This window comes from Aedes albopictus, chromosome 3 (genome assembly GCF_035046485.1).
Source record: "Aedes albopictus strain Foshan chromosome 3, AalbF5, whole genome shotgun sequence".
In the NCBI taxonomy this organism is placed as follows: Eukaryota; Metazoa; Arthropoda; class Insecta; order Diptera; family Culicidae; genus Aedes; species Aedes albopictus.
Genome location: NC_085138.1, coordinates 160,111,468 through 160,138,011, shown reverse-complemented (window position 1 = coordinate 160,138,011; position 26,544 = coordinate 160,111,468). Strand labels below are relative to the sequence as shown.

Below are 26,544 nucleotides of genomic sequence, written 5' to 3'. Positions count from 1 at the left end.
GATGGCATAGGTGTGGTAACCTTGAATAGATTCCAACATGCAGACACCCAAGATAGCTGCCTTCAGTTCCAGGCGAGGAATTGATAAAACTTTCAGCGGGGCTACTTTGGTTTTCGCGCAGATCAATGCCATTTGGATTCCGTTCTCGGTTTCAAGTCGGTAGTAAGCTACACAGGCATATGCAGAGTCGCTTGCGTCAACAAGAATGTGTATCTCTAGCCGATCAAAGTTTTTAGGGAACGGAGAGCTGAAGTAGCATCGTGGGATCTGCATTGTATCCAGTTGTGGAAAGTAGGAAATCCATTGTCGCCAACGAATGAAGAGTTGTTCGTTGATTTTTTGGTCCCAGTCGATTCCTGAAGCCCAGACATCCTGCATCAATATCTTACCGTGGACTAGGAAGAATGCTACGAATCTTAAAGGGTCAAATAGGCTCATGATCACCTTCAGGACCTCGCGCTTTGTAGGGACGTAATTCTCTTTGAGAATCACTCTCAAGTCTTCACGAACCGCAAAAGTGTACGTAAAGACATCATCTGCTGGCATCCATTTCATCCCGAGTACTGATTCGGCAGCCTCTCCACGTGTAAGAGCGAACTCTTTTGACGAATCTGGTTCGATCTCCCCAGTTCGCCGCAATACTTCGCCCTCGTTCGACAAAAAGCTGCGGATTTCAAATCCACCCTTGGAGTGGACAAACTTCACATCGTTTACTACCTGTACTGCTTCGTCTATAGATTTGAAGCTGTCTAGGTAGTCATCCACGTAGTGATGCTCCTTAATAGACGCCGCGGCTCGGGGATAGTGTAGCGCATATTGTTCAGCGTTGATGTTCTTGACGAACTGAGCGGACGATGGGGAGCAGGTAGAGCCGAACATTGTGACTCCAATATCATATACCTGAATAGGATCACCGGGTTTATGACGGTAGACGAACATTTGAGCATTCCTATCAGCCTCCTGCAACTTTATCTGGAGAAATATCTCCCTGATATCTCCAGTTACTGCCACCGGAAACAGTCGGAAACCGCTGAGAACCCTTGGAAGCGCAGTGAGAAGATCGAGACCTTTCAGCAAAAACGAGTTAAATGAAACTCCCTCGACTGTAGCGGCAGCATCCCAGATCAGCCGAATTTTTCCCGGCTTCTTTGCGTTGATGACAACCCCGAGAGGAAGAAACCATGTCTTCCGAGAATCAATGGCAACTGTTTCCGGTTTGGTTAGCTTGCGTATGTATCCCTTTCTCTCGAAGTCGAAGATTTGCTCACTTACCCGCTTCGCCAACGGTGGATTACCCATCAGCTTCTTCTCGAGAGACTTCATCCGCCGAACTGCCATCGGATACGTTTCTGGAAATTCTGGATCGTCGGATTTCCATAGAAGGCCTGTCTCAAATCCATTATCCGTGTGGCGTGTTGTTTTCTCTAGTAACGGTCGCGCTCTTTTATTCTCTTCTGACTCGAGCCTCTCGTATGAAGCGTTGACTCCGTTGTTGTCGAGCGTGAAGAAATCTCGCAGCTGTTCATTGAGAAGGTAGTCCGAATTTAACGCCGTTGCGGTATGGAAGTTCACGATCACTTCCGGTACAGGTTTCGCCGAAAGACGGCCATAAATACTCCATCCCAGACGGCATTTCGCAGCAATCGGATCGGACGATCCTCCCTCTCTTATCTTCAGCGGAACTCCTAGGCGAAGATTGTCCAACCAATCAGTAATTTGGGTTGCACTAAGTTATAGTCTGCGATTGGAAGTCCCTTGAGATGCGGGAAGCGAAAAGCCATCTTCTTGTAGTTCAACCTCTGCACTGGTAGATGCAAACAACTGACTGTGCGTGCCTGTCGAAGTTCGTATCGAGTTTCATTCTGTGCACCTGCTATTTGCATGCTGAGTTCCTCTGATCGGAGTTCGTTTCGCTTCACATTCCCTGTCCATTGTAAGGTGAGTGGTTTCCTTGGACCAGAAACTCCGAGCTCCTTGGCCACCTTTTCTTCCAACATCGTTATCTGTGAACCTTCATCTATGAATTACATGAAATTTTTCTTGTAGATTTGAATGACTTCATTATAAGACAGATTGGACGACCCTGAATGTCCCAAAGGTTTACTCGTATACTGTTACGAGTGTAGATCTGAAGTTCTGAATTCCAAGGTATTTTGGCTATAGGGCTCTAATAGTTTGAAATATTACAATATTACAAAATACAATATTCCGAGGAGAATCTGTAATACCAATATGGGACAGAAATTGGAAATTCTGGAAAGCTTCAGAGAAAGTTGGTGATGGCAGAAAAATTTAAGGATGCTGGGAGAAGCTGGATCATAACCAAATGCTCCAGGTTTTGTTATTGCTCAAAGGGGATAATCCCGAGACGCTCGCTGGGGACTAGACCTTACAGGCCTGGCCACCAGGGGTTCCCAAACTCTTGGTCACAGGGTCGGCTCTTCGCGATGATCAGAAGTCCAAACACTATTAACTATTTTTTCACAGTTTATTATTAACTTACGGGTGTACGTGTGGGTGTGTAATGCGGGGCCGGCCGGTGGGAAGGATCACTCTGGTGGTTCTCAACGGGTGCTAGCTACTCACTCGTCGTCGCAGATGGGATGGCTTGAAGGGGGTATGAGCGTGCAGAACGTGCTCGCGGAACGGGCTCCCAATGTGGGCGTAGCTATCACGGAGGAAGCAGCTCAGAGTTTGGAAATGCCTGGTCGTAGAAATGGCTCTCCACGTGCTTCACCGGGTATCGTAGTACCGGCAGGCAGGTATGGCGACGCTAAACGGTCCTAGCTGATACCAAATGGGTCCTAAAGGGATTTGGGGAGGTTTTAGGGTACACGAATGCCACTTAGGTTTGTTCACAGTTTAGTTTACCTGACTCTTGCGGATATCTAGGCGAAGATAAAATCTTCTCCACTGTATAATTGACTAAACTGTCACTTAACTGATGTCTTCTATTCACTTTGTAAAAAACGTCTGGATTGCTCTAAGTCTCAAGTGGAAAAGACCGACTTGTTCCAACTTTCCTTATGGCATACCAAATTCCTTAACTCCCCTTCCCATTTCCCAGCCTCCATTCCCCTCTCCGTAGCCCCTCCTTTCAATCCTTCCAATCGTTGTTCCATTATCCAACTGATCCTCCCACTTTGTAGGTGTTCTGTGTGTTGCGTGTGTTACATTTTAATGTCCTTTTTAAATTCACAGTTGAACTACGGGAGTAGGCTTAATATTTTAGCTACAGTTACAATTAAGATCCATCTTTCATACAATATTGTATACAATAAACAAGTAAGCCTTACGACAATAACTCATAACGAACAGTATATACATATGTTCTCGCTCTCCACCTAACCACCTACGATTCGCTCAGGAGTGGATCCTAGGGTAAAGTACCCGAAACGGTAACAGATTATCTGAAGAAATCTAAGGTTTCTGTAAGGCGGGGATTTCATTGGTGATTTTGTTTATCGGTAACAAATTGGCGTGGTAACAGTCAGAAATTTTCAAGAATTAACTAATGAATTCGGGTAAAGATTCCTCCAGAGGTTCCTCTATTTTTCTTAAGACTGGGAATTCCTTGACAGTTTTAAGAATATTTATAAAAGTTTTCATTGGTAGGATCTTTCAAATGTTACTTCGAAAGTTGCTTTATGCTTCACTGCCGTTCTATGCATAATTGTCCCATGTCATACGGGAATCTCATGTTATATGGGAGTCCCACATAACATAGAACAATTGGGCGTAGAACGGCAGTTTAGGAGTTCTAGGATAATCCCATCAGAAGATGCTCGGAAGTTCCACCAGGAGCTGCTTAGGAATATCTATAAATTCCTCCAAAAGTTAAGCTGAGATTTCTCCAGAAGTTGTTTGGGAAATCCTCAAGGAGTTTCTCGAAAATTCTTGAAGAATTTCTTAAATTATCCCGTTAAATTTTTTCAAGTGCTCCTGGGGAAGTCATGGAGGTTGTTTCGGCCAGGATGTCTTGCCCCACGTTGTGTAATTTTATTGCCCCGGGCGGCGGAGAAGAAATACTACTTGAACTGGATTTTGACTATTTATTCGCACCACCGTGTGGCAGTGCTCCACACGGCGGTGATATGACGAGAACACACTCCCTATGGGTTGTGTCAGACAAAAGAAGCACAAAACAAGAAACAAAGAAGGTGCGAGGATTACTCTTTATCCCTACTGGTAACAGATAATGACATGATCTCGATTTTTTTTTGTTGCAGACAAAACGGAAGCTGAATTTGTTGCGTACTTTTCCACTCGTGAATAATCAATTATTGCTAACCCAAAGCCGAAACTGTAAGATGATAGAGCTTCACCAGAGTTGCAGTGTTTACCGGTTCGAAGTTACCGTTCGAAAATCGCAATACAAGGCTTAAAAATCTCTAAACTCGTGGTGTACGATGTTAATCCCATTACACTAGTTTACAGCATTTTTGAACTCGGTAAGCTGATGAAGAACCCAGAAGAACCAGACGGGCTGACTTTCTTCGTAATCCCTTTCATCGTACTCTTTTTGGACAAAATAATCCATTTGATGTTTGTTGTCGTCGTTTTAATGAAGTATCTGTAAATTTTGATTTTAATGTGACTAAGCATATGTTTAAAAGTAGGATAAGTTATAGTTCATAGTATTAACTATCTGTACGATGTATTCGAAGACTAGTAGATAAATAAATAAAATAAATGATCATTTTTGGTGTATAATCATGCACTGAGTTCGAAAACGCGAAGGAAAAAAATTACAGTAGAGCGAAATTTTTTTCAACTTTCCATACAAGGTTGATGATTTGAAATCGATTTTTGTTCTATTTTTAAGCAAAGTCGCTCAGTTCACATATCTCATTCTCCGTAGTCAATACTCCGATTGAGCTGAATTTTTTACAGTAACTCGCCTACATATGATATGTCAAATAAACGTTGAGAAAGAATTTTTAAGATGTTTTTTTCTTATTGAAAAAAATACATTTCTTCAATAAATTTTGGGAATTTTGCTAAAATTTAAGAAGATCGTCCCTAAAACTCGCCAATATCTTGAATTTCATCAATCTGACGCAAAACCTGCATTCAGATGGTCGAATGGTATTGTATTCAGCTTTTAATTTATGGAAAAAGATTTGAAATTGGTTGAACAAAATGCAAGATATTCTAATTTTATTGAATTCCATATTTTTAAAAGTTGTAAAACTCAATATTAAGCTAAAATTCAAAAACTGCTCTACTTAAATTTTTTTGAAGCACGGTTTCGAAATCAGTGCTAAATTGTGCTTCAAAAATTTTGGTCGTTGACAGAAGTTCACGACTTTCGTTTTATTTTGTAAACTAGTGTTATTTTCACGTTGGGACAAACTTATGTCGCATGGGTTTGTTTGTCGCAACAAATACAGGTTGCGGCATTGTTATTATTGTTGCGCGATGGTTGAATTTTGATTCACTGTAGGCGACTGATAGTACGGATGATGACACAAAACAGATACAAAATAATAGAATGAATGTAGCCTCGCGCTGCGCTGCATGCTGCAGGGAGCCCAACGTGCGATTAGGCTGACGACGCTATCATACAATAGACAGCGCGGCTGACTGGATGAATGGGCTGTTCCTCACACGCTTCGCAGCTTGGGTCGGTTCGAAGCTGCCTGTGATGACGCCGGCCGACGACGTTGGAGCGAGATCCAACAGAGGTATTTCTGGTGGTTCTGTAGGAATTTCATAGGAACTCCTAGAGCAATTCTCGTGGAACTCTTAAAGGACTTCCCGGGGTATTTCTGGTTGAAATTCTGTGTAGATTCTGATAAATTTCTGAGGGTTGTTATTTTGGAATTTATGAAAAACTCCTATAAATTCTTGTGGAACAATTATAATGACAATTCGGCACCAACATTTCAAAAGGGCGTAACTGCATTTTGAAACAAACCACTCTTTCACATCTGTGGGTCATATTTTAAGTTTCCCACGAAATTCACAAACATTACTAGACAGAGAAATTGCTCTTCTTTCCTATACTGGCGGTGATTTGCATGGCGGCATTGAAATACGATCCACAGATGTTAAAGAGGGGTTTGTTCCAAAATGCAGTTACGCCCTTTTGAAATGTTGGTGCCGAATTGAGACAATTCTAGAATCAATTCTCAGAAGTATCACAGAAGGAATTCTAGGAGAACTCTAGGAGGAAACCCAGAAAGTGCTTCTGGAATAATCTCAAAAGGAACTGTTATAGAAATCCGTAAAGAAATGCCTTGACCAGCTCCTGAAGGTATGACTGGAAGAATTTCAGAAGCATAACAAAAAAAAACTGGGGCATTCCCAGAAGAAATTGCTTAAGGAATTCTACAAGGAGAAATCCCACAAAGAACTCCTCTAGGAATTGTCAATTGTGTTATTCTTCCCATCCTTCTACGTACGTTTCGTTAAAATGCTGTCAGTTAAACAAATGTCAAAATTACTTACGGAACAATGAGGAGCTTTACTTCAACGCTCTATTTGGGAACAGAAAACTTACCATGAGCGTGATGTAGCGTGGTCGAAAACGCAACTGTTCGAGGGTTAACGTGTATTTCCTGGAGGAGCCTTCGGGGAACTTTCGGGCGAAAGGAAATTTCGACAAGTTTTCGGATTATCCCTCTGGAGATCTTTCGAAGGAATCTTTGAAGGATTTTAATATGAAAACCTAGGAGAAATTCCTGAAGAAGTCTATATATGGAATTCAACAATTTCCTTGAAAAAAAATCGTTGTGAAATTTCTGGATGAATTCCTAAAAAAATCGATAGAATTCTTGGAAGATTTTTTGTGGAAAAAATAGTGAAGCAATTACTTTTAATTCATCGTTATAAAATGAAGTTGAAAAATGATTGCAACTTTTGAAAAAAAAAAAAAAAATTAACCCTTCAGCGCGCGCGCTGTTGTGAAAAGTACAATACTACCAAAAAACCTCGCTCGTCGTATAAAGCACGAGCGCGGTGCACTTTCGGTTGCTTGGTGGCGCGCGTCCTGAAAGGTTAACAATAAGAGTCCACGTGGGTTTACGTTATGATGCGAAAATACTCAAGTTTGTCCGAGAATGTGGAGGAGAGCATCAAAATCGAGGCTTTTCTTTCCATAGAGGGACCTTACATACTTTGAAGATCCGGAGAGACAAACGATTTCTATTTGGTACTTAGGCGCATTACCAAGTATACAACGTATATTTTTATTTGCTTTTCAGGATTTGTTACTCTTATTATTTACAGGATTACCTACTCTTATGATATTACATTCATCATACTCATTTTTTGCATTTATTCCGAATGCACATAAAGCCCCTGTTGAACATAGGAAAAATGTACCAAGGAAAGTTAAAATGCGGTAATTGCCTTATATTCGCCATTTATAGAACCCGAAATATGGCTAAACTACTTATTCATAGTTTTAAAAACGATTGCAACCTCTCTTGAAAGTTCCCATTCCTTCGGTCATTGCTTTGATTGGCACGCATAACCTCACGTGCAGCAACAATCCGCACGTAAACTCCACTGTGACAAATTCGAAAAGTATGTCAAATTGGATCCATCTTTCTGGACACGTACCATTAAGAAGCTTAACTCTTCCAAGCTTCCCGAATCAGGCACTAGTGCCGCCTTACATCTTCGCGTTGGATTCAATATTAATTAGCAACTTAGTAAGTCAGCCACACTCTCTGGTGACGTGTTCACCATAAAAAGAAACACGTCTCACTTAAATTGCCCACTTTTTCACTTAGATCCGGCCGCGATAAAAAAAAAACTCTCATCTGCGCAGCACGCCGACACGTTCCGACCATTCCTGTTGGGTTCTTGACCGTGGACGCCCCCACTACTCGTTGCGTTGGTTGGTTGGGTTTTCTGCCCTCTGGGTCTGAACTGTGGGATGATTTCCAGCACAATCGCAAAAGAAAGCAATGTCCTATGAATCACTCCATTTGAGATGTGCGAGGATGGTTTCATTTATTTTTTTTTTAGGGTACGTGCTATAGTTGCGGATGGTGTGGCACGTGAAAAAACAGAACAAACTAGATACCTTGCTTGCTACTCAAATTGATAAAACATATAATTACTTGAAACACATTCGACAGATACAAATTTTGGATTCATAAACAACGATTATTTTATTTTTTGCCGTTTCAGACCTCAACCTTACCCATATTGCAGACTTTTATTTTTCAAAATTTATTAGAGTAAAAAGATTTGACAACCAGTGTCGATAAACTAGCTTTTCAAATGTCTGGTTTATTTTACACACTAAAATAAAACAATTCGGTTTGTTGCAAATTAGTGCATTTACCCTAAAATCATCGCTTGTTCCTGAAGACGCAATCCCAAGAAGTGATTCAAGTCAACGGAGTTCATTTTTTCTCCAAGAACTTGTTAATGACAAAGATGTCCATTTATGGACACCCAACCCGGTCGAAAGCACCCTGACAAACAATTCTGACATGATAAATCAATTGCAAATGCTGCCTTGCTCAAAGCTATGTGTGGGACTGAAGCTGAATTATCGTGACAAAGTGGATTATCACCCAATTTGGGAAGGAGGATATCGTTCTGTTTGAAAAATTGAGTCTCAAGTTTCGTTTTCGGGGATGACTGTTAATCATCTTATGCACAATCATCCTAATGAGAATTAAAACTTGACTAATTATGAAAAATTGTTTTCTTTTTTCTTTCAGGTATCAACTGACGCAAAAACGAAGACGTGTGACATCAATCATGATGAGCAATAGTTTGTACCAAAAGTATACTTTAAGAGTCTAGGTGAATATAAAATTGACCGCCACAATAGTGGCTGCTGTACAAATAGGAAAAGCATGGATCCGACATCCACACGGCATGCTATAATGAAATGGCGAACTCGCGTGTCATGCCTCGAGCACGTGTGCTTGTCAACAACGTAATCGTTGCTGCACTTATCTCTGAACTAACCACTAGAGAAGAATGTGTTATCACAATCGATGTAACTGTTGGAAACCTCAACAGGAAATACGTCTATTGTTCGGTTTATTTACCGCATGATGAATTATCCCGTACGCATGCATTCAAGCAAGTTATCGCACTTCAAAAGGCCTTCCGCTTATTGTTGGCAGTGATTCCAATGCTCATCATATCATCTGGGGCAGCTCAGACATTAATTTGAGAGGCTCCAGTTTGATGGAATACAGAAAATAGTACAGATCTTGGATTACTTAACATAGACAACCGCCCAACCTTCATGGTATCTGCTAGAGATGAAGTGTTAGACATAACGCTTTGCTCTAGCAGAATTAGTCACGAGCTAACCAATTGGCATGTGTCAGATGAAGAATCTTTATCTGACCATCGCTAGATCTTTTTTGAATATGTAAATGTTATTTCGCAAACTTTGCGTTTCAGGGACCCCCGTTAAACCAACTGGGATCTCTTTACCGATTTGAGTGCAGCTCAATTTCATGGATACTCATCATCCATTGACATTCCAAGCACAGACAAGTGTGCTCCAAGTGATTTAGATGATGCCGTTGATACTACATACACACTTAATTTGAAATGCCGGGATCTCAGCATTTTCTCAAACTTTTGCCAAGATCCGCACAGCCGAGTGCTCGGCAAACAACGACATTTCCGAGATCTCAGCAACTTTGACAGTTCGTTACTGAGATTCGGCAACAGTTTAACTGAGAATCAATTAACAAACGTAATTTTCACTGCTGTTGGGAATCGACTGTAATCTTGACTCTATAGATTAACGGCTACGCAGTCTTGAACCCTAAGACTGCGTAGCCGTTAATCTATAGAGTAATTTTCACTGAGATATCAGTTTTTAAATTTGCTAAGTAGTCGGTTGTGCGCGGAATGCCGAGCCCGCGAATATTTTTTAAGTGTGTACAACTGCTTTATCATGGAACCCCTTAGTGGTACTCTGATCTTACCAAGCTCAGGAGACAATGTTGAAAGAGTTGGAACAGACGAAATTCGGCGGGATCGGAGGTTTTCAGGACAGCTGGCAAGGCCTATCAAAAGCTCGTCTGTCTGCTGAACGATCCTGGAAACGATCATGCACAAATGTTTCCAGTTTGAGTGAAGTCAGTCGGTTAAACAAAGTTTTTGCAAAATCTAAGGATTTCCAAGTAAACGAACTGCCTTTGCTAAATGGCGAATTGATTTCCTCTGATGAGGAAGTTTTGGAATGTTTATTTAGTACATACTTCCCCCGGATGTGTGAATATTACATTTTCGGATGAACTTGATGTCTTTTCTTGTAGTTACGATTCTTTTGCTTCGGCTCGCATGATACAGGCGATAGAATCGATTGAGTGGGTACTAAATAGCTTTGCTCCTTTCAAATCTCCTGGAGCAGATTGGATATATGAATGCTATTTTGCTTTAGAAGGGGTTTGTTTATTCCATACATGTTTTGAAAAGACTACTTGTTTGCAGTTGTGCTACAGGGTATATTCCCAAATCCTGGCGGAATATTACTATTAAGTTTATTCCGAAAGTGGATCGAGCGTCATATGAAGAAGCAGAGATTTTTAAACTTTTCAGTTAAGAGTAAAGAGTTTATACTTCTGAAATGCTTAGAACGCATTATCGATCATCACATCCGTGATGTTCATCTGGCCAACGTGCCTCTTCATGTGAACCAAAATCTTACTAATCTGGAAAGTCCACTGTGACTCTTTTACGCAAGGTTGTTTACGATATTGAGAAAGCATTCACTCAGAAGCAATCTTGTTTGAGTGTTTATCGAGGGTGCTTTTGACAACGTGTCTTTCGATGCCATATTGAAAGCCGCACGGAGTCATAGCATATCACCAATGATTTCCAATTGGATTCACCAAATGCTCAAAAACCGACATCTTTTCTCGACATTGCGTCAAGCAGCGATTAGGAAATTGAGTGTTTGTGGATGTCCCCAAGGGGGAGTCTTTAGACGTGTGCGCCGAAGCAGATTTCTCCGGCGGCGGCGTTTATAGTAATTTGAGGCGGCGACGCCGGCGTCACGCCATTCGTCCAATTCGGCGGCGGCGGCGGCGTAATCGGCGTGAGCTTGTTTTTTAGTCGTTAAAAAATCGTCAATACAGAATAATTTGCTTTCTGTACCAAACAAACAATTTTTTCCTACTTCACAAGAAGTTTGCTAATAGAATTTTGAGAAAATCCTTTATAGAAAATTCATTAGGTAAAAATTCACAAAGTCACACGTCTCCTCTAAGAATATTCTTTTCAAAAACTCATTTTAGACCAGTGTGACCATGGCAAAATCAGAGCTTGTTACTTGTAGAGCCCCTAAGTAAATTATTTTAAAATTGAACCTTATTTACCTTTTTTGGATGATTTTTCCTTATCAGGACGATAATTCTTTAGGATAGAATTTATTGGTTCCTTGTGAAATGCAGATTTTTTATATTTTTTGTTGAAGTTCCTCGAGAGATTCCTACATAATTTTCTCAATATATTCCCATTGGGCTCTTTTTATGTATTCCTTCAGGAATTATATTAAGCGTTTCTTCAGCCATTTCTCAAGACAATTCTGAAGAGATTCTTCTGGAAGTTCCTTCAGGGGTTGGATCGCAAACTTCTCTTGAGATTTATAGAAACCTTTCTTCTGGGATTCGTTTAAAAATTTTGCGGGAAACGTTCAGAGATTCTTTCAAGAGCTCCTTCAGGAATTACTTCAGTATTTATTTCTTGTCGTTTTTTCAGGTATATTTCAAGATTATACTAAATCATGCTCCAGTTTAAATGGCATTGCTTCAGAGATTCCTTAAAATATATTTAATAAAATTTCTTTTGGTGATTGTTTCATGAATTATTCCATGTCATTAAAATTTTCTCTGAAAATTCATCTAGGGAAATTGCTTTAACGCCTTTTTTAGACATTTTGCAAGAAACTCTTTCAAGAATTCCACCAGAAGTATCTCCAGGAGCTCTTTCAGGGTTTGTTTCAAAGTATCCTAAAGGATTATCTTTTATTGAATTTATTGAGATTTTTTCAAGAATTCCTCCAGTACCTTTGTTTGCAATTTTTTCACCAATTCTCGAAGATTATTTTCAGAAACTTCTTCATGGATTGTCTCAGAAACTTCTTCAAGATTTTTTCCATATTTTTTTACAAAAGTTTCTCATGAAATTCTTCCGGATATTTATCTGAAGTCATCTCAAGGAGTTCCTCCAGATTTTTCCCGAGTGATTTCTCCAGCACTGTTTGTTTTTAAAATTGCTTAAATGATTTTTTTCAGGAATCTCGTCTGGAAATTTTCAAACATTCCTTTAGCAATTCCTTTTGCTTACCTTTGAAAACTTACTTCAATATTTTTTGTGTAATTTCATAAAATGCTTCTGTAAAAATCTGTGGAGAAATATCTGAAAGCATTCCAGGAAGAAAAGGAATCCCAGGTAATATTTCTGCAGGAACCACCGGAGGAATTTCAATAAGAAATTTCTTCGGTAACCCCTGTTGAAATTTTCCAAGGGATTCTTGGAGGATCTTTTGGAAGAATTTTCAAAGAAATTTCTGAACATTTTCTGAAAATTCTGATAATACAAAAACACATCCATGAAAAAAAAAAAACAAACCGAGGTAATTTCTTGCTGACATTCATGAAGAATTCCTTTAACTACTGGAGGACTCTTTATTTAGCGAAATTTCTGATAGAATTCCTGAGTAAAATTTAGATATAACCTTGGTATCATTAAAACAAATGTCCATCTAATTCCTGCACAAATCCTTGGAGATATTTCAAGACGAATCCTTGGAGGATATGTGAAATAATCCCAAGGAATTCATTAAAAGAATTAAAGAAAGAATTGCTAAAGAAATTTCTGAAGCTCTTCCTCAGAAACCCGTGTTGAATTTTATATAAGAATTTATTATTAAATATTTTAAAAAATTTCTACAGAAATCTCTTACCAAAATTCATGGACAATTTTCCGAAATAATTTCCGGAGGAATTCGTGAACGTATTTTTAAAGGAATCTCTGAAAGAATGTCTGGAGAAACTCTGAAACTTATCTAAAGATTCCTGGACAAATCACATGAGAAATTTCCAAAGGAGTCTATATAAAACTCCTTAGGATTTGTATCTGGACAAAATTTTGAATTTCTTAAAGAATCCGAGTGAACTTCCTAAAGGTACCCTTGGAAGAAATCCATGAGGAATTTCTTTTGAAATACATGGAGGAACACCCGGAAGAGATCATAAAGGAATCTTTTCATGAATTTCTACATAAATCACTGGAAGAATATATCTGCTGGGATCACCAAAAAAAATCATGGAAGTACTTCTGTAGAATCGCCTGGAGACATTCCATAAAGAAATTTAGAAGAAGTCCTGAAGAAAGATTATTCGAAGCAATCAATGGAGTATTTCCTATTAGAGCCTCCAAATTACTTTGGAAATGAAATTCATGGCGTTATTTCTGAATGGGGATCATCTATGAATTACGTTAAGAGATGGGGTTCACAAAAGTAAACAAATTTCAGTGGTGGTGCATTACAACAAGTATGCTATGTGATGGGGGGGAAGGGTTGGGGTGCTAGGTGGTTGAAAATAACCTCTTGAGAGACCTAATTTATGGAATTTCCAAGGAATCAATGGAGCCATTGTAGGAGGTTATCTATAGATATTTTTTGGAAAATTTATGTATGAGCTTTAGGCTTCCCAAATAAATGTTTTTGAAGTAATATTCGGATTTTTTTTTGAAGAAATCCCTGGAATAATATCTGGAAGAAATTTTTAAAAATAAAACGCTTTTAGAATATTTGGAATCCGTGTACGATTTTCTGAAGTATTCCCCGGAGACATTTCTGAAACAATCCATGGAGGAATTTCTTAAGCATGAAAGGTTTTCTAGAAGAATTCTTGGCGAAATTTCTGGAAGTCCCCTTTATTTAGGGAGGAATTTTGGATGAAAATTTCATGGAATATATTCCTCCAAGAATGTCATTTTGTAATTTGCCATAAAAATCATCCAATAAGATATGCCGAGTATAAGTAAGGGAAGGTGTTTGTAGACCTCCCAAAATGAACTAGCCAAGGGCTAAAAATCTTGTCAAAACAGACAAAAAAATGTTTGTGGACCTCTTAAAAATGTCGTCAAGAATGTTGTTGATAATCCGCTTAATACTTTGCGAGCATCTTCAAAGTTTGCAGTAAGAAATCATAAAAAAATATAGCAGAAGACTCACAAAACGAACGAAGCACCAGAAAAAAGTAGGGGGATTAGGGGCATAACGGACACCCGGGGCGAAATGGATACGCCTGGTTTTGCCGAAACCGTAGACTTTTATGCTAAACTTTTAATGCATAACTGTTAAGGACAAAGTCATGGTTCTATTTTTTCAAAAGTGCCATTAATATTGCTCCAAAATAACCTAAATATCATTGAAAATGAAATATGTTTTTCATACGGTGAAATTCTTATAATTTCGTAGCAGCAGCAAATAAGGTATCACGAGTGCTGGAGTGTATCCACCATAAAAACAAGTTAATTGTTACTTTAACTACATGTGTACGGAGTCTTAGCAATGAATAAAGTAAATTAGTTTTGATCAGAATTTACTTAAAATAGCAATTTTAATGTTGTAGTCGATTCGGGGCGAAATGAACACTGGCAATAACGAATGGATGTACACGCATTGCATGCTGTTAGGCGTTTTAAAAAGTTTGGAAAAAATCAATCCGATTTTTATAGCCTAAAGTTTATTTAATTAACTTCAATGTTATGTAAACTCGTCTAAGATGGAGTATTATATATGTGGTATTGATCTCTGTTGGCAAATTACTTAACTGGTCGATGTAACCAAAGAATTAGCATAAAATATGCAGGGGTGTCCATTTCGCCCCGTACCTTTCCTACCGGCCCTGAAAAACTCACGGTTTACAATTCATTATTTCTTCACAATAAAGACATTTTACTTGCTGCAAAAGATTGAAAGACTTAGGAAACAAGTTAAAGTTGTAAGTCAACTGATAATATGTTAAGTTTTACTCTGTTATACAAGCCTAACGTACTCATTTGCTTAGGGTGTCCATTATGCCCCTAATACCCCTACAAACTGTTTAAAACTTGCCACTAATTTATATCAGGTTTAAACAGATGGTTCGTAAAGTGCTGTCGAGAAAAAAAAATCTTTGTCGTTTTCTCATCGGCGTGGGAAATTATGTTCGGCGGCGTGGAAAAATTGGAACAGCGGCGCGCCGGGTCAACTTGACTGGCGGCGGCGGCGGCGTGAAAAAATCGTCGGCGACGGCGGCGCGGCGGCGCACACGTCTATGTGGAATCTCGTAGCAAATACGCTATTGAGGCAACTCAATAATAGCAGTTTTCTTACTTATGGTTTTGCCGACGACTATCTAACATTGTTAGTCGGTATGTGCATCAGCACCCTTTTCGACCTGATGCAAAACGCCCTTCAGGTACAGGTCGGACTCGATTATCCGGAGTCGGGTTCTGGCGCTTCTCAAAATTATATCTCGCAAACGGAATGCTGTAAGAAGCTGAAATTTTGACTGATAACTAATCGAAGTTGGCTTGACAAAGTGTCAAAATTTCAGCTTTATACAGCTCTCCGTTCCCCAGATATATGTTTGAGAAGCATCAGGATCTCACTCCGGATAATCGAGTCCGACCGTTGAGGGGCGGTGTCGCCAATACGGTCTTTCGGTGAATCTGAGTAAAACATCTATTGTTATTTCCACAGAAAGGCGAAACCGTAAATGCGTTCGATCTTTGCGTCTCTTTGATTCTGAAATCGATGTGACTGAACAGGTAAACTACGTTATAGTTATTCTTGCTCAAGCTTTCCTGGTCAGCTCATGTTGAGTTTAGAATGCCGGCGAACCTTTGGTAAAACTTGGGATCTATAACCCAAGTAGGATGACGATGGGTATTATCGGCAGGTTTTTTCTCTTCGTCATGAGGAGTTTTTGTCGGTCAAGTTTCTTGAAACTTGCCCATATAATTCAGCTTGGTTGGGAAGGATTTGAGACCAACTCTGAGGTCAAAAGTTTTCAAAAAACACCCCATGATGCAGAGAACAAAACTGCCGAAAATATACTATTTCCCTATATCAAATGGATGAACACAACTATTTTCGGCCAATTGTGGCCTATCGGTGTCTTGTGTGGTGGTAAAAGGGCGAAGTGAGAACGATCCAATCAAAATTAGGCCATCCCCAAAGGATGTGATTGATGGCGATGTCTGGAGCGTTCTCTTCGACTCCCACGGCAGCGCTCGAAGTTCTCTTTGGCAACGTCAAAGTTGGCAATAACTTTTTTAATCGTTTAAAAAGTACCTATGGTTTAATAACTTGTGAAGCATTAATGTATTATTGATATACGTTCAAAATTTCAGTCAATTCGGTTCACTGGTTTCTGAGATATGACGGTTCAAAAATAAGCTGTCTGAAAAATAGTGTTTCACGAGAACAGTTCAAGCTTCGCGAAAGATTAACCAATCGAGCTCACATTTGTACCAATGATGCACATATAGGATCACGCCGAAAAACAAACGCTTTGTCCTAAGCGGTGCATGTCGGTAACAAAGGCGCTCCGCAACAAACGCATGTCAAGCGATGAGAGCAATAAAACAAATATCGCTTGCCGTGCGTGTACCGATATTTCGGCTTTTCTGCTGAAATTTTCGACCGACATCATCCAATTCATGAGCATTTGGACGAATTAAGACTCTTGCCATCCCCAGAGTCGATCATTCACGATGTGAATAGAACGAGACAAATCGACAATGATTTTTCATAAGGGCCTAACTGACTTGATCGATTTCTCTTCATCGACTCTCTCTTTCACTAATAACTTGATCAAAACAAACAAAATCATTATTCTTTTTGTTTCTATAGCAAGATGTTGTCGTCTTCTGCGCATTTCATTCAAAAAATCTTTGGAAAACTCAATATACATTATTTGATAACACAAAGAGAGGATCGATGAAGAGAATTCGAAAATGTCAGTTAGGCCCTAATGAAAAATCAGTGTCGAAATATTCCTTACCGTTTTTGTTATGAACAAACTCGGGAGCGATTTTGTCATTATCTGCTAACGAAAAAACAAAGCCTTGTTGCCGTGCCTTCTTTGTTGCCTATTTTTCGCTTGCGGTGCCATATTTTGCGTACACTGGGCTTACAAACAGTAAAAATTTAAGAATGTTTGATGCACTCTATGAAAAGCTAAAAAGCTACAGCATGTTGAACTTTTTTTGTGAGAGAAAAATAAGTTGCCTATCCCAAACATTTTGGGCACCTTCTGTACGAAGTGTACGGTCACCAACGCTAATGCTCATGCTCAATATTGTTTCATAAAAAACTTTTGACTTTCTTGAAAGAACTCCTGACGAATATTGGGATCTAGATAGTTACCAATGCTTTTCTGTATAGATAGTCGTAAGTCATTGTAAATAAGGTGGGTATGTCAGGCGCTCCTTTCAGAGTGTCGACAGCAATTCAACTGTCAATAACTAACAAGGATTTGGTTCTAAGAATCCTCACCAAAAGAACACAATCGAAGGATCCGTGAATCTGGCTGAGAATGAACAAAATAGTAAAAATTGACTACTATCAAAACAAGCCAAATTTAAATCCACCAAACCAAAGGTTTACATACAAACCTATCGGCACTTATAACATCCAACGTCATTGGAATGTCAGGCATTTAAATCGAACAGTTAGCGCCATGCTAATGCCCCTAACTCAAACGGCTACCTTCAAGATCGTCGTTGATTGGATGTCTCATCAGCACTGCCACCACACCATACTGACAACTCTCCATCACCCGACCTCCAACTACAGGTACATGGCGGCGTCGTTGGCGAGGTTTCCCATCATCGCACATTGAGCAAATTGATTGAAACCCCCCTCAGACCAGCTAACTGCCCGATTGCAATCGATAATTGAAACCGGGGACCGCATCATAAATTATTTGCCCGCCAGACTTGGGAAGTTCAAGCGAGCTGTTGCGAGTTTCTAACACTCGCTCTGACAGACCTTACTGAGGAAGCTCCAAGCCAATCCATCCGATTTAAGCAACCCTGAATCGTTTGTGGGGGTGGGTGCGGGTCCCACTAGGCTAGTAGGCAGTGTGGAACTTTGCGTCACCCTAGAAGCGTCGAATGCTCCGTCCGTAGACTAAACGGATGGTTAATTTAGTGCCAATTGCGGCAATCGAACCGTCAACAACCGCGCACGATTAATTAAGGGAGGGCGCCGAAGGTGAGCTTTGTGGAGTATTCGAACAGGTTCTTGTTGGCGGGAAACGGATGATGCCTTTGGCCGTACAAGGTACCTTCTGAACCGACAAAGATGGCCCATCGTGAATGGGTGCATTTGGAAGGCTTCGGGGAGGGCAAGTGATTGTGATGAACAAATGTGAGCCAATCAAACGTGGCTGGTTCGGTAGCGAGATGAGGTGCATCGGACTGCCGGAGGCTAAGTACATTCCAGATGAGTTATTTGGATTCGGTGGTATATGAAGGCTGCAAAATGGTGAGTCGACACTCTGAAAGGAGCGCCTGACATACCTACCTTATTTACAACGACTTACGACTATCTATACAGAAAAGCATTGGTAATTATCTAGATCCCAATATTCGTCAGGAGTTCTTTCTAGAAAGTCAAAAGTTTTTTATGAAACAATATTGAGCATGAGCATTAGCATTGGTGATCGTACACTTCGTACAGGAGGTGGCCAAAATGTTTGGGATAGGCAACTTATTTTTCTCTCACAAAAAAGTTCAACATGCTGTAGCTTTTTAGCTTTTCATAGAATGCATCAAAAATTCTTAAATTGCCCAGTAGCGAATACCCCTTCTCTTACGATGGAGCGCCATTCCGGCGGTTTTTGTAATCAACAGGATAGCGAACTGGCTGCTCGAGAGACTATTCACACCCTCAGTGTACATCAGCATTCTATTGAGGATGATCTTCTCGAGCACCTTCCTCGCCGTGTCGATCAAGCCTATTGGTCTATATGCCGACGGGTTTCCAGGTGGGTCCCCCGCCTTCGACAATGGAACCAGGCTTTGCCTCTTCCAAACTTCTGGGAAAACTCCCTCGTCCAGGCATTTCTGCATAGCAAACCTGAACATCTCGGGAGCCTCTGCAATAGCTATTTTTAAGGCCGAATTCGGAACTCCGGACCTGGGGCCTTACCTACGCTAAGGAACTTTGCTATCACCGCAAGTTCGTCATCGGTGACCAGAAAAGAGGCCAAGGACTGCTTAGAATTCTTCTTCTTCTTCTTGGCGTAACGTCCTCACTAGGACAAAGCCTGCTTCTCAGCTTAGTGTTCTATGAGCACTTCCACAGTTATTAACTGAGAGCTTCCTCTGTCAATGACCATTTTGCATGTGTATATCGTGTGGCAGGCACGAAGATACTTTATGCCCAAGGAAGCCAAGGAAATTTCCTTTACGAAAAGATCCTGGACCGACCGGGAATCGAACGCGTCACCCTCAGCATGGTCATGCTGAATACCCGCGCGTTTACCGCCTCGGATATAGGCGATATCTGTCCCTATCGTCTGTCCCCTACTCAGAAACCGCCTGACACATCAGTTGCTGAGCTGCGTCACACACTGTGGTTCAGGTTCAGCTGCGTTACCTGCACTGTGATTTGATCACTGCGGCTTTCTTGTGCAGCCTTGTGCCTTATGGCCTTATGGCGCCGAATTTCCTGCAAAGCTTGCTTCTGTCCTGACTTGTTTACTGGTTCAAGTCACCTGAAGCAAACCTCCTGTGGCTCATTAAAGGTCAGATGGAATACTGACCAGCCCACCTTGGTTTTCCCTACTTTAACGAACTTGTTTATGGCCGTCACAGGTAGCTGTACCAAGGCTACCCGTGTCCCTGCCTGCCACTTCCGTAGCCGAACGGCTGCGCTGGTCACCTACTCTTCGTACTGTTGCCGCCGTGCGTGACGATCTCGTCTGCTTCAGTGACCTCCTTTAGATGCTTAACCTTCAGAGTCGCCTCTACTGTATGAGCTCTCACCTCGACCCCTTCGCCAAGGGCCTCTTTCGCCCGACTAATACTGTGGCGTCACTTCGCATCGTCGTCAAGACGTCCGAGTACTTAGACTGTTCGGGCTTGATGACGAGCGCGCCACCTTTCACGCGCTTGGCACCTACTCTTCGATGCCTTGTTGATTAGGCATCCCTACTCACCACGACTTGTGGTTTTCGTCTAAGGGGGGTCCTCCCATTTGTCTGCCCAACTCTGTGATTGCTGAGGGTCTAATAACGGTCGCAACCCCCTGTTCCCTTCTATCCGTGACGGGCCAGCCTTTTCAGATCCACCCTTCCGTTTCGTTGCGCGTATCAGTCTAATTAGTTTCGCCGGGAAACCATGTTCTGACATTATCTGCCAAAGCTCATTTCATTTCACTGAATCGTACGCTGCCTTAAAATCAATGAACAGATGGTGAGTCTGCAAGTTATATTCCCGAAATTTATCTAGGATCATCCGCAGGACAAACATTTGATCCGTCGTTGATCGACCCTCACGAAAACCACCCTGGTATTCGCCGACGAAGGACTCCTCAAGAGGTCGCAGTCTGTTGAACAGGACACGCGGCCGTATCTTATACGCCGAATTTAAAAGCGTAATCCCTCTATAATTGGCACACTCCAGTTTGTGCCCTTTCTTGTAGATTGGGCATATGAGGCCATCCAACCAACTGGGCGGCAATGCTTCATCCTCCCAAATCTTTATAATAATTTGGTGGATTGATTGATGTAGCTGCTCGCTTCCGTGCTTAAGAAGTTCGACCGGGATCTCGTCCTTTCCTGCAGCCTTGCTGTTTTTCAGCTCCTTAAGGGCCTTTTTAACCTCATCCAGTGTTGGTGGTTCCACTGCTTGACTGTCATCCATTATGTTAGTCCTGTTCCTGGGTGCTCCTTCGCTGCTACCATTCAACAAATCTTCGAAGTGCTCCTTCCACCTGGCTGCCACCATTGTTTTGTCTGCCAGCAAATTTCCTTCCCGGCCATTGCACATGGCGGGAACTGGCGCAGTCTTGTGCCGCGCGCCATTGACAGTTGCATAAAACCTCCGCATATCTTTCCTGTCCATACTTTCCTGCGCTTCAGCAATAACACTCTCTTCGTGTTGCCGTTTTTTTTTCCTGCGGTGGATTTGTTTCTCTTCTGCTCTTGCAACCCTGTACCGATCTCTGTTCTGCCTGGTCCGGCCACTAGCATTCGACTTCTGGCGGCATTCTTTTCGTTCGTCACTCGTTGGCAGTCCTCGTCAAACCAACCATTACGTTGGCGTCGCTGAGCGGTACCAATCACCTCTTGCGCTAGTTAGTTAGTTAGTTAATTTATTTTCGACACTTTACACATTAGTGTGCATTCGTGTCGGTCCTAGGGATATTTTACAATTTACAAATTCATTACATTACATGAAATCGTTCTTCTCACAGCTTACTGTACAATCCTGTATCATGGAAAAATTTCAATATGTTTTTAATGGTTTCTTCTTCGTTGTTCAGAGCACTTCGTAAACTGGTTGAGTCTATGTTCTTTTCCCGTCGTTCATTATCGTATTTTCTGCATTGCAAAATCAGGTGCTGCACATCCAGAAGTGTACCACAGCATTCACACGAAGGAGGGGGTTCTTTCTTCAGTAGGAACATATGTGTAAGCCGCGTGTGACCAATCCGGACTCGCGTCAGCGCGCGTTGGTCAGCCGCACTACCATGATCCTTCCACCTGTACGTATCGTGCTTAACTTGTCTCAATTTTGCTTCTCTGCGTCCATACCATTGTGTACTCCAGCGGCATCGTATCGATTGCTTCACCGCTCTCAAGATGTCCTCACCTGGGACTGAGGTTTTGTCGTCTGGCCTCATTCGCTAATCGGTCAGCTTCGGTGTTTCCGTTGACTCCAGCGTGTCCCGGAATCCAGCCATACCATCATACCATGTTGAAAACACCAGTTCTCGTCCGACCTCTTGCGCTGTTGTTGTCACTGCTTCGTGGATACTTCCCCATAAGCTGTTGACATCTCCAGATCCGTTGGTCTCTCCTATCCTCTCGTCTAGCTTCTGATGGTACTGTACAGCAACCCCTTCGGCTGACAAGCGCTGGATATTGAAACGCATCGTCCTGTTGTTTCTTGAACTCGTGACGCTGGATAATCGCGCCCGAATTTTAGCGGCTACAAGATAATGATCCGAGTCGATGTTCGGGCCTCTGTAGGACCTCACATCTATGACGTCCGAGAAATGTCGCCCGTCGACCAGCACGTGGTCTATCTGGGAGCAAGTGTCACCACTCGGGTGTTGCCAGGTGTGTTTTCGGATATTCTTACGTGCGAAGTAGGTACTGCTGATTGCAATCCCTCTAGCAGCAGCGAATGTCACAAGGCGCAGACGATTATCGTTGGTAACAGAATGAAGGCTTTCCGTTCCAATGACAGGCCGAAAGAAAGTTTCTCTGTCGATCTGCGCATTTGAATTTCCGATGACTATTTTGACATCTTGTTTTGGGCACTCTCCGTAGGCCTTATCAAGGCTCACATAGAACTCATCCTTCATGTCATCGGGTTTGTCGTTCGTTGGTGCATAGATGCTGATTAGGCTGTAGTTGAAGAACTTGCCCCTCCTCAACACACAGATTCGGTCGCTTATCGGCTTCCACCGAACTACTCGCTTTATCTACTTCCCGATCACTATAAAGCCAACTCCGCGTTCTGCCTTATCGCCGCCGCTGTAGTAGATGTGGTACTTGAATGAAGTGTTGGCGATGGGATCCACCGCTCGGAATTCGCGTTCTCCAGTTTTGGGCCAGCGTATCTCCTGGATAGCGGCCACATTAACGCCGACATTTTGCAGTTCACGAGCCAGGAGCCCAACACGTGCGGGTTCATTCAAAGTTCTCACGTTCCAAGATCCGACTTACCAATCGTTGTCCTTTATTCGTTGCCGGGTCTGTTGCCGTTGAATCAATCCGTTTACTCTACTATTGCTTTCCTGGGTGTTTGAAGATTTTCAGCAGGCTACCTTACCGGGGCCGCGCTGCCTACATTGCGTTGAAGGGGCTGCCTTCTTAGGTATAGCTGACGCAATACAGTATTTCATACTCAGCCGCTGAATGCCAGAACAGACGCTGTTTGAGCCGCGCCAGAACATTTGGAACGATGACAGAGCTCTACACTCGCCTCAAAAATGAAGTTGCATAGCTAAGATTGATAGTGAATACGCCAAAAGCATAGCACATGCTGGTTGGTGGAACCGAACATGACAGGATTTCTCTTGGAAGTAACGTTACGATAGACGGATTGCTTCAAGGTGGTGTCGAATTCGTCTACCTCGGATCCTCACTGATGGATGACAACAGTGTGAGTCATGAACCAAAAGGCGTAGCATCAGTGGATGTCTGGTCTACTACGGGCTCTAGAAGAAACTGCGGTCAAAAAAGATTGACCCCGCACCAAATGTACCATGCAGGGATGGGAACACTCACTTGCAGAGAGTTACACTCATTTTCTGTTTTCTCAGCTCAGACGCGTGCTATCAAGAAACAATGTATGGACGACTTTTTCCTTGTGTTTTTTTGCCTTTCTCGTACACCAAGGTGTACCGAAAGGCTATATGTTCACTCCAAAAATGAAATCTTGATAGAACCCCCGGAGGGCCAAGTCTTATATACCAATCGATTCAGTTCGACGAGTTGAGATGATGTCTGTATGTGTGTATGTGTGTGTGTATGTATGTATGTGTGTGTGTGTGCGTGTGTATGTGTGTATGTGAACAAAAATGTCACCTCACTTTTGGATAGTAAATATCATCCGATTTCAACGCTTTAGATTTCAATCGACGCGGAATATTGTCCCATTGTTTCCTATTGAAAATGGTTTGAATCGGTCCAGCCGTTCCGGAGTTACGGCCATTTAGGTGTTCCGGACCGGTACCCCAGGAAGGGACCAGATATGAAATTGCAACAAACCCATGCATGCGACCCATCAAACCACGGCATTTTCGTTCATCTGATGAACGGTAAGCAGGAAAATAGTCGCAGACTATATCTGAACCGGTAGTCTTCCGGAACCGGTTCCGGGTGTCCCGCCGGAAGTGGCCAAATATAAAAGTGTACCAAACCCAAGCATGCGACACATCAAAACGCAGCTTTTTGTATAACCTGATGAACGGTAGACAGGAAAATAGTCTAAGACCATATCTAAACCGAAGCATACCGGAACCGGTTCCGGGTGTCCCGCTGGAAGTGGCCAAATATAAAAGTGAAACAAACCCATGCATGCGACACATCAAATCGCAGCTTTTTCTATAACCTGATGAACGGTAAATAGGAAAATAGTCGTGCACTATATCTGACCGGTAGTGTTACGGAACCGGTTTCGGATCATATCTGAACTGGTAGCATCCCGGAACCGGTTCCTGATGTCCCGCCGGAAGTGGCCTAATTCATACATGCGACACATCAAATCGTAGCCTTTTCGATAACTTGTACGATCAGCAAGAAAATAAGCTAAGCCCACATTAGAAACTACGGATAGTGTTCCGGAATCGGTTCGAGGTGTCTCGTGAAAGTGGCCGAATGCAAAAACAAACCAAAAAAATATTCGCGACCCATCAAATGGCATTTAAGGTATCCTGATGAACGGTTACAAAGAAAAAATATCCCAGACCATGCTTGGGAGAACTAGTAGTGTCCCGGAATCGGCTCCGGGTGTCCCTCCGGATGTGGTCAAATGTAGAAGGGAACCGAACTCCATGCATGCGCTTCATCAAATCGCGGTTTTTTCGATATGCTAATGAACGGTTATTAGGAAAATCAGCTGAGATTACGTTCCACAACCGGCTTCAGGTGTCCCGCCGGAATTGGTCAAATGTAAAAATGAACCATGTAAATTTTCCGGAACCGGTTAAGAGTGTCCCACTGGTAATGGACATATATAAAAGTGGATCAAACCCATGCTTGCGGTATCAAATTGCTTTTTTGTCAGTAACCTGATGCGTGGATAATAAGAAAATAGGCACAGTCCACAGAAGTTACCACCGGTAGTGTTTTTAAATCCAGGTAACCTGATTATTAGTTTTCATATACTAGTGAACATAAGGTAGTGTTCCGGAATCATTTCCGGGGGTCTCGTAAGCAATACAAAATAGACATAGACTACATAAGAGGCTGCCGGTGGTGTTGCAGAAGCAGCGTTGGGTGCTTCAGCGGAATTACGAATGTGAACTAAATCAATGCAAGCGATGGATATGTGTAAGAGAACCAAAAACCTAAAAAAAACTAAAGCGATCTCATTAAATCACACAATTTTAGATTCCTGAGATGTAAATTTACAGTAGGATGGGTCAACGTTATATGGAAAAAATAAAATTTAAGCGCATCAGCCCCGAACATTCTTTGAAATCTTTATTTGCGTCTAAAATTACTGCGCAAAATTTTGATGCGACTGGAGAGCGAGCTCTGTAATGTGGTTTATATTTGAATGTGATATAACATTGGCAATTCAAATCACTACATAACAAATTTTACATGGATCTTGTAAGCAATGATAATAAAATATAGCATAAAGTGTGCAGATTAAACTTTGTCAAAATGATCTATGAAAAAGTTAAATCCTAGCTAGTAATTGTCATCTTGGTATGAATCAGCCTCCAGTGAAGATTATCAAGCAGTCAACTAAAAGGTCTGATACTTTCGGCTCTGCCCATACGTTGAACATAACGTAGGAATAAGTGCCCCAATTCGATGATGACCTTGAATTTCTAAATAAAGTATTCTCATGCTTCAGAAATTCGTAGGTGGTACAGTCCCAGATGGCTGTTATGAGCATTTCCTCCTTCTCGTCCGTTACCAAAGCACAGAGATTTGGGCCCCAAATTTTGGGGCTGATCACTGACTCTTAGGCAAGATTGATTGCGTCGACGGAAAGATTATTAGTACATATTCGACGAGAAAGGCACTATCACCACTAGGTGGATTAATCTGGTTTTTTTTTCTAAAAGTTTGCCGAATAGAGTAAGGGTCGCTCACACATGCCGAAGTCATGAGGGAGCTGCAAAGGCAACTCTCCACGAGGTGAATGTAAATTACACTCACCTCGTGGAGAGTCGCTTTCACAGCTCTGTCACGACTTTGGTATGCGTGTGCGACCCCTACTCTATTCGGCAAACTTTTAGAAAACACCACAAGGCAAAAGTCGTCCATACATCGTTTCTTGATAGCACACGTCTTAGCTGAGAAAACAGCGAACGGGTGTAGCTCTCTGCAAGTGAGTTTTCCCATCCTTGGTACCATGTACAAACCGCTCATAAGACTGGTTGTACTCTGTGGACACGATACATGGACCAATGTCGAGGAGGACCTCCAATCACTCGGAGTTTTCAAGCCACACGTGCTAGAAACGATTTTCTGTGATGTGCATGAAAACGGTGCGTTGTGGAGCAGGCTGAACCACGAGCTCACTGGACTATACGGTGAACCTAACACCTAGCAGGTGACAAAACCGGAAGGATCAGAGGTGGTTCAAGTCATTTCAGGGCGTTTGATGATTTTTTAG

The 26,544-nt window shown here is 41.9% G+C and overlaps 2 protein-coding genes across 3 annotated transcripts in view; one reads left to right on the top strand and one right to left on the bottom strand.

Annotated features, from left to right (window-relative positions):
* LOC109401731 (mucin-5AC-like) overlaps nt 1-26,544 on the top strand; it is a 445,165-nt gene that overhangs the window by 293,550 nt on the left and 125,071 nt on the right. The gene's annotated exons all lie outside the window — the stretch shown is intronic.
* Nucleotides 20,188-22,520, bottom strand: LOC134292097 (uncharacterized). Its single transcript, XM_062860855.1, has 2 exons — nt 21,959-22,520; nt 20,188-21,299 (listed from the first exon to the last, which is right to left on the bottom strand). Exon 2 carries the CDS (start codon nt 21,076-21,078, stop codon nt 20,383-20,385), a length of 696 nt encoding a protein of 231 aa, XP_062716839.1. The 5' UTR covers nt 21,079-21,299; nt 21,959-22,520; the 3' UTR covers nt 20,188-20,382.

Bases quoted from the DNA above. Each gene is read 5' to 3' on its own strand.
- LOC134292097 (XM_062860855.1), bottom strand. From the start codon at position 21,078: ATGGACAGGAAAGATATGCGGAGGTTTTATGCAACTGTCAATGGCGCG.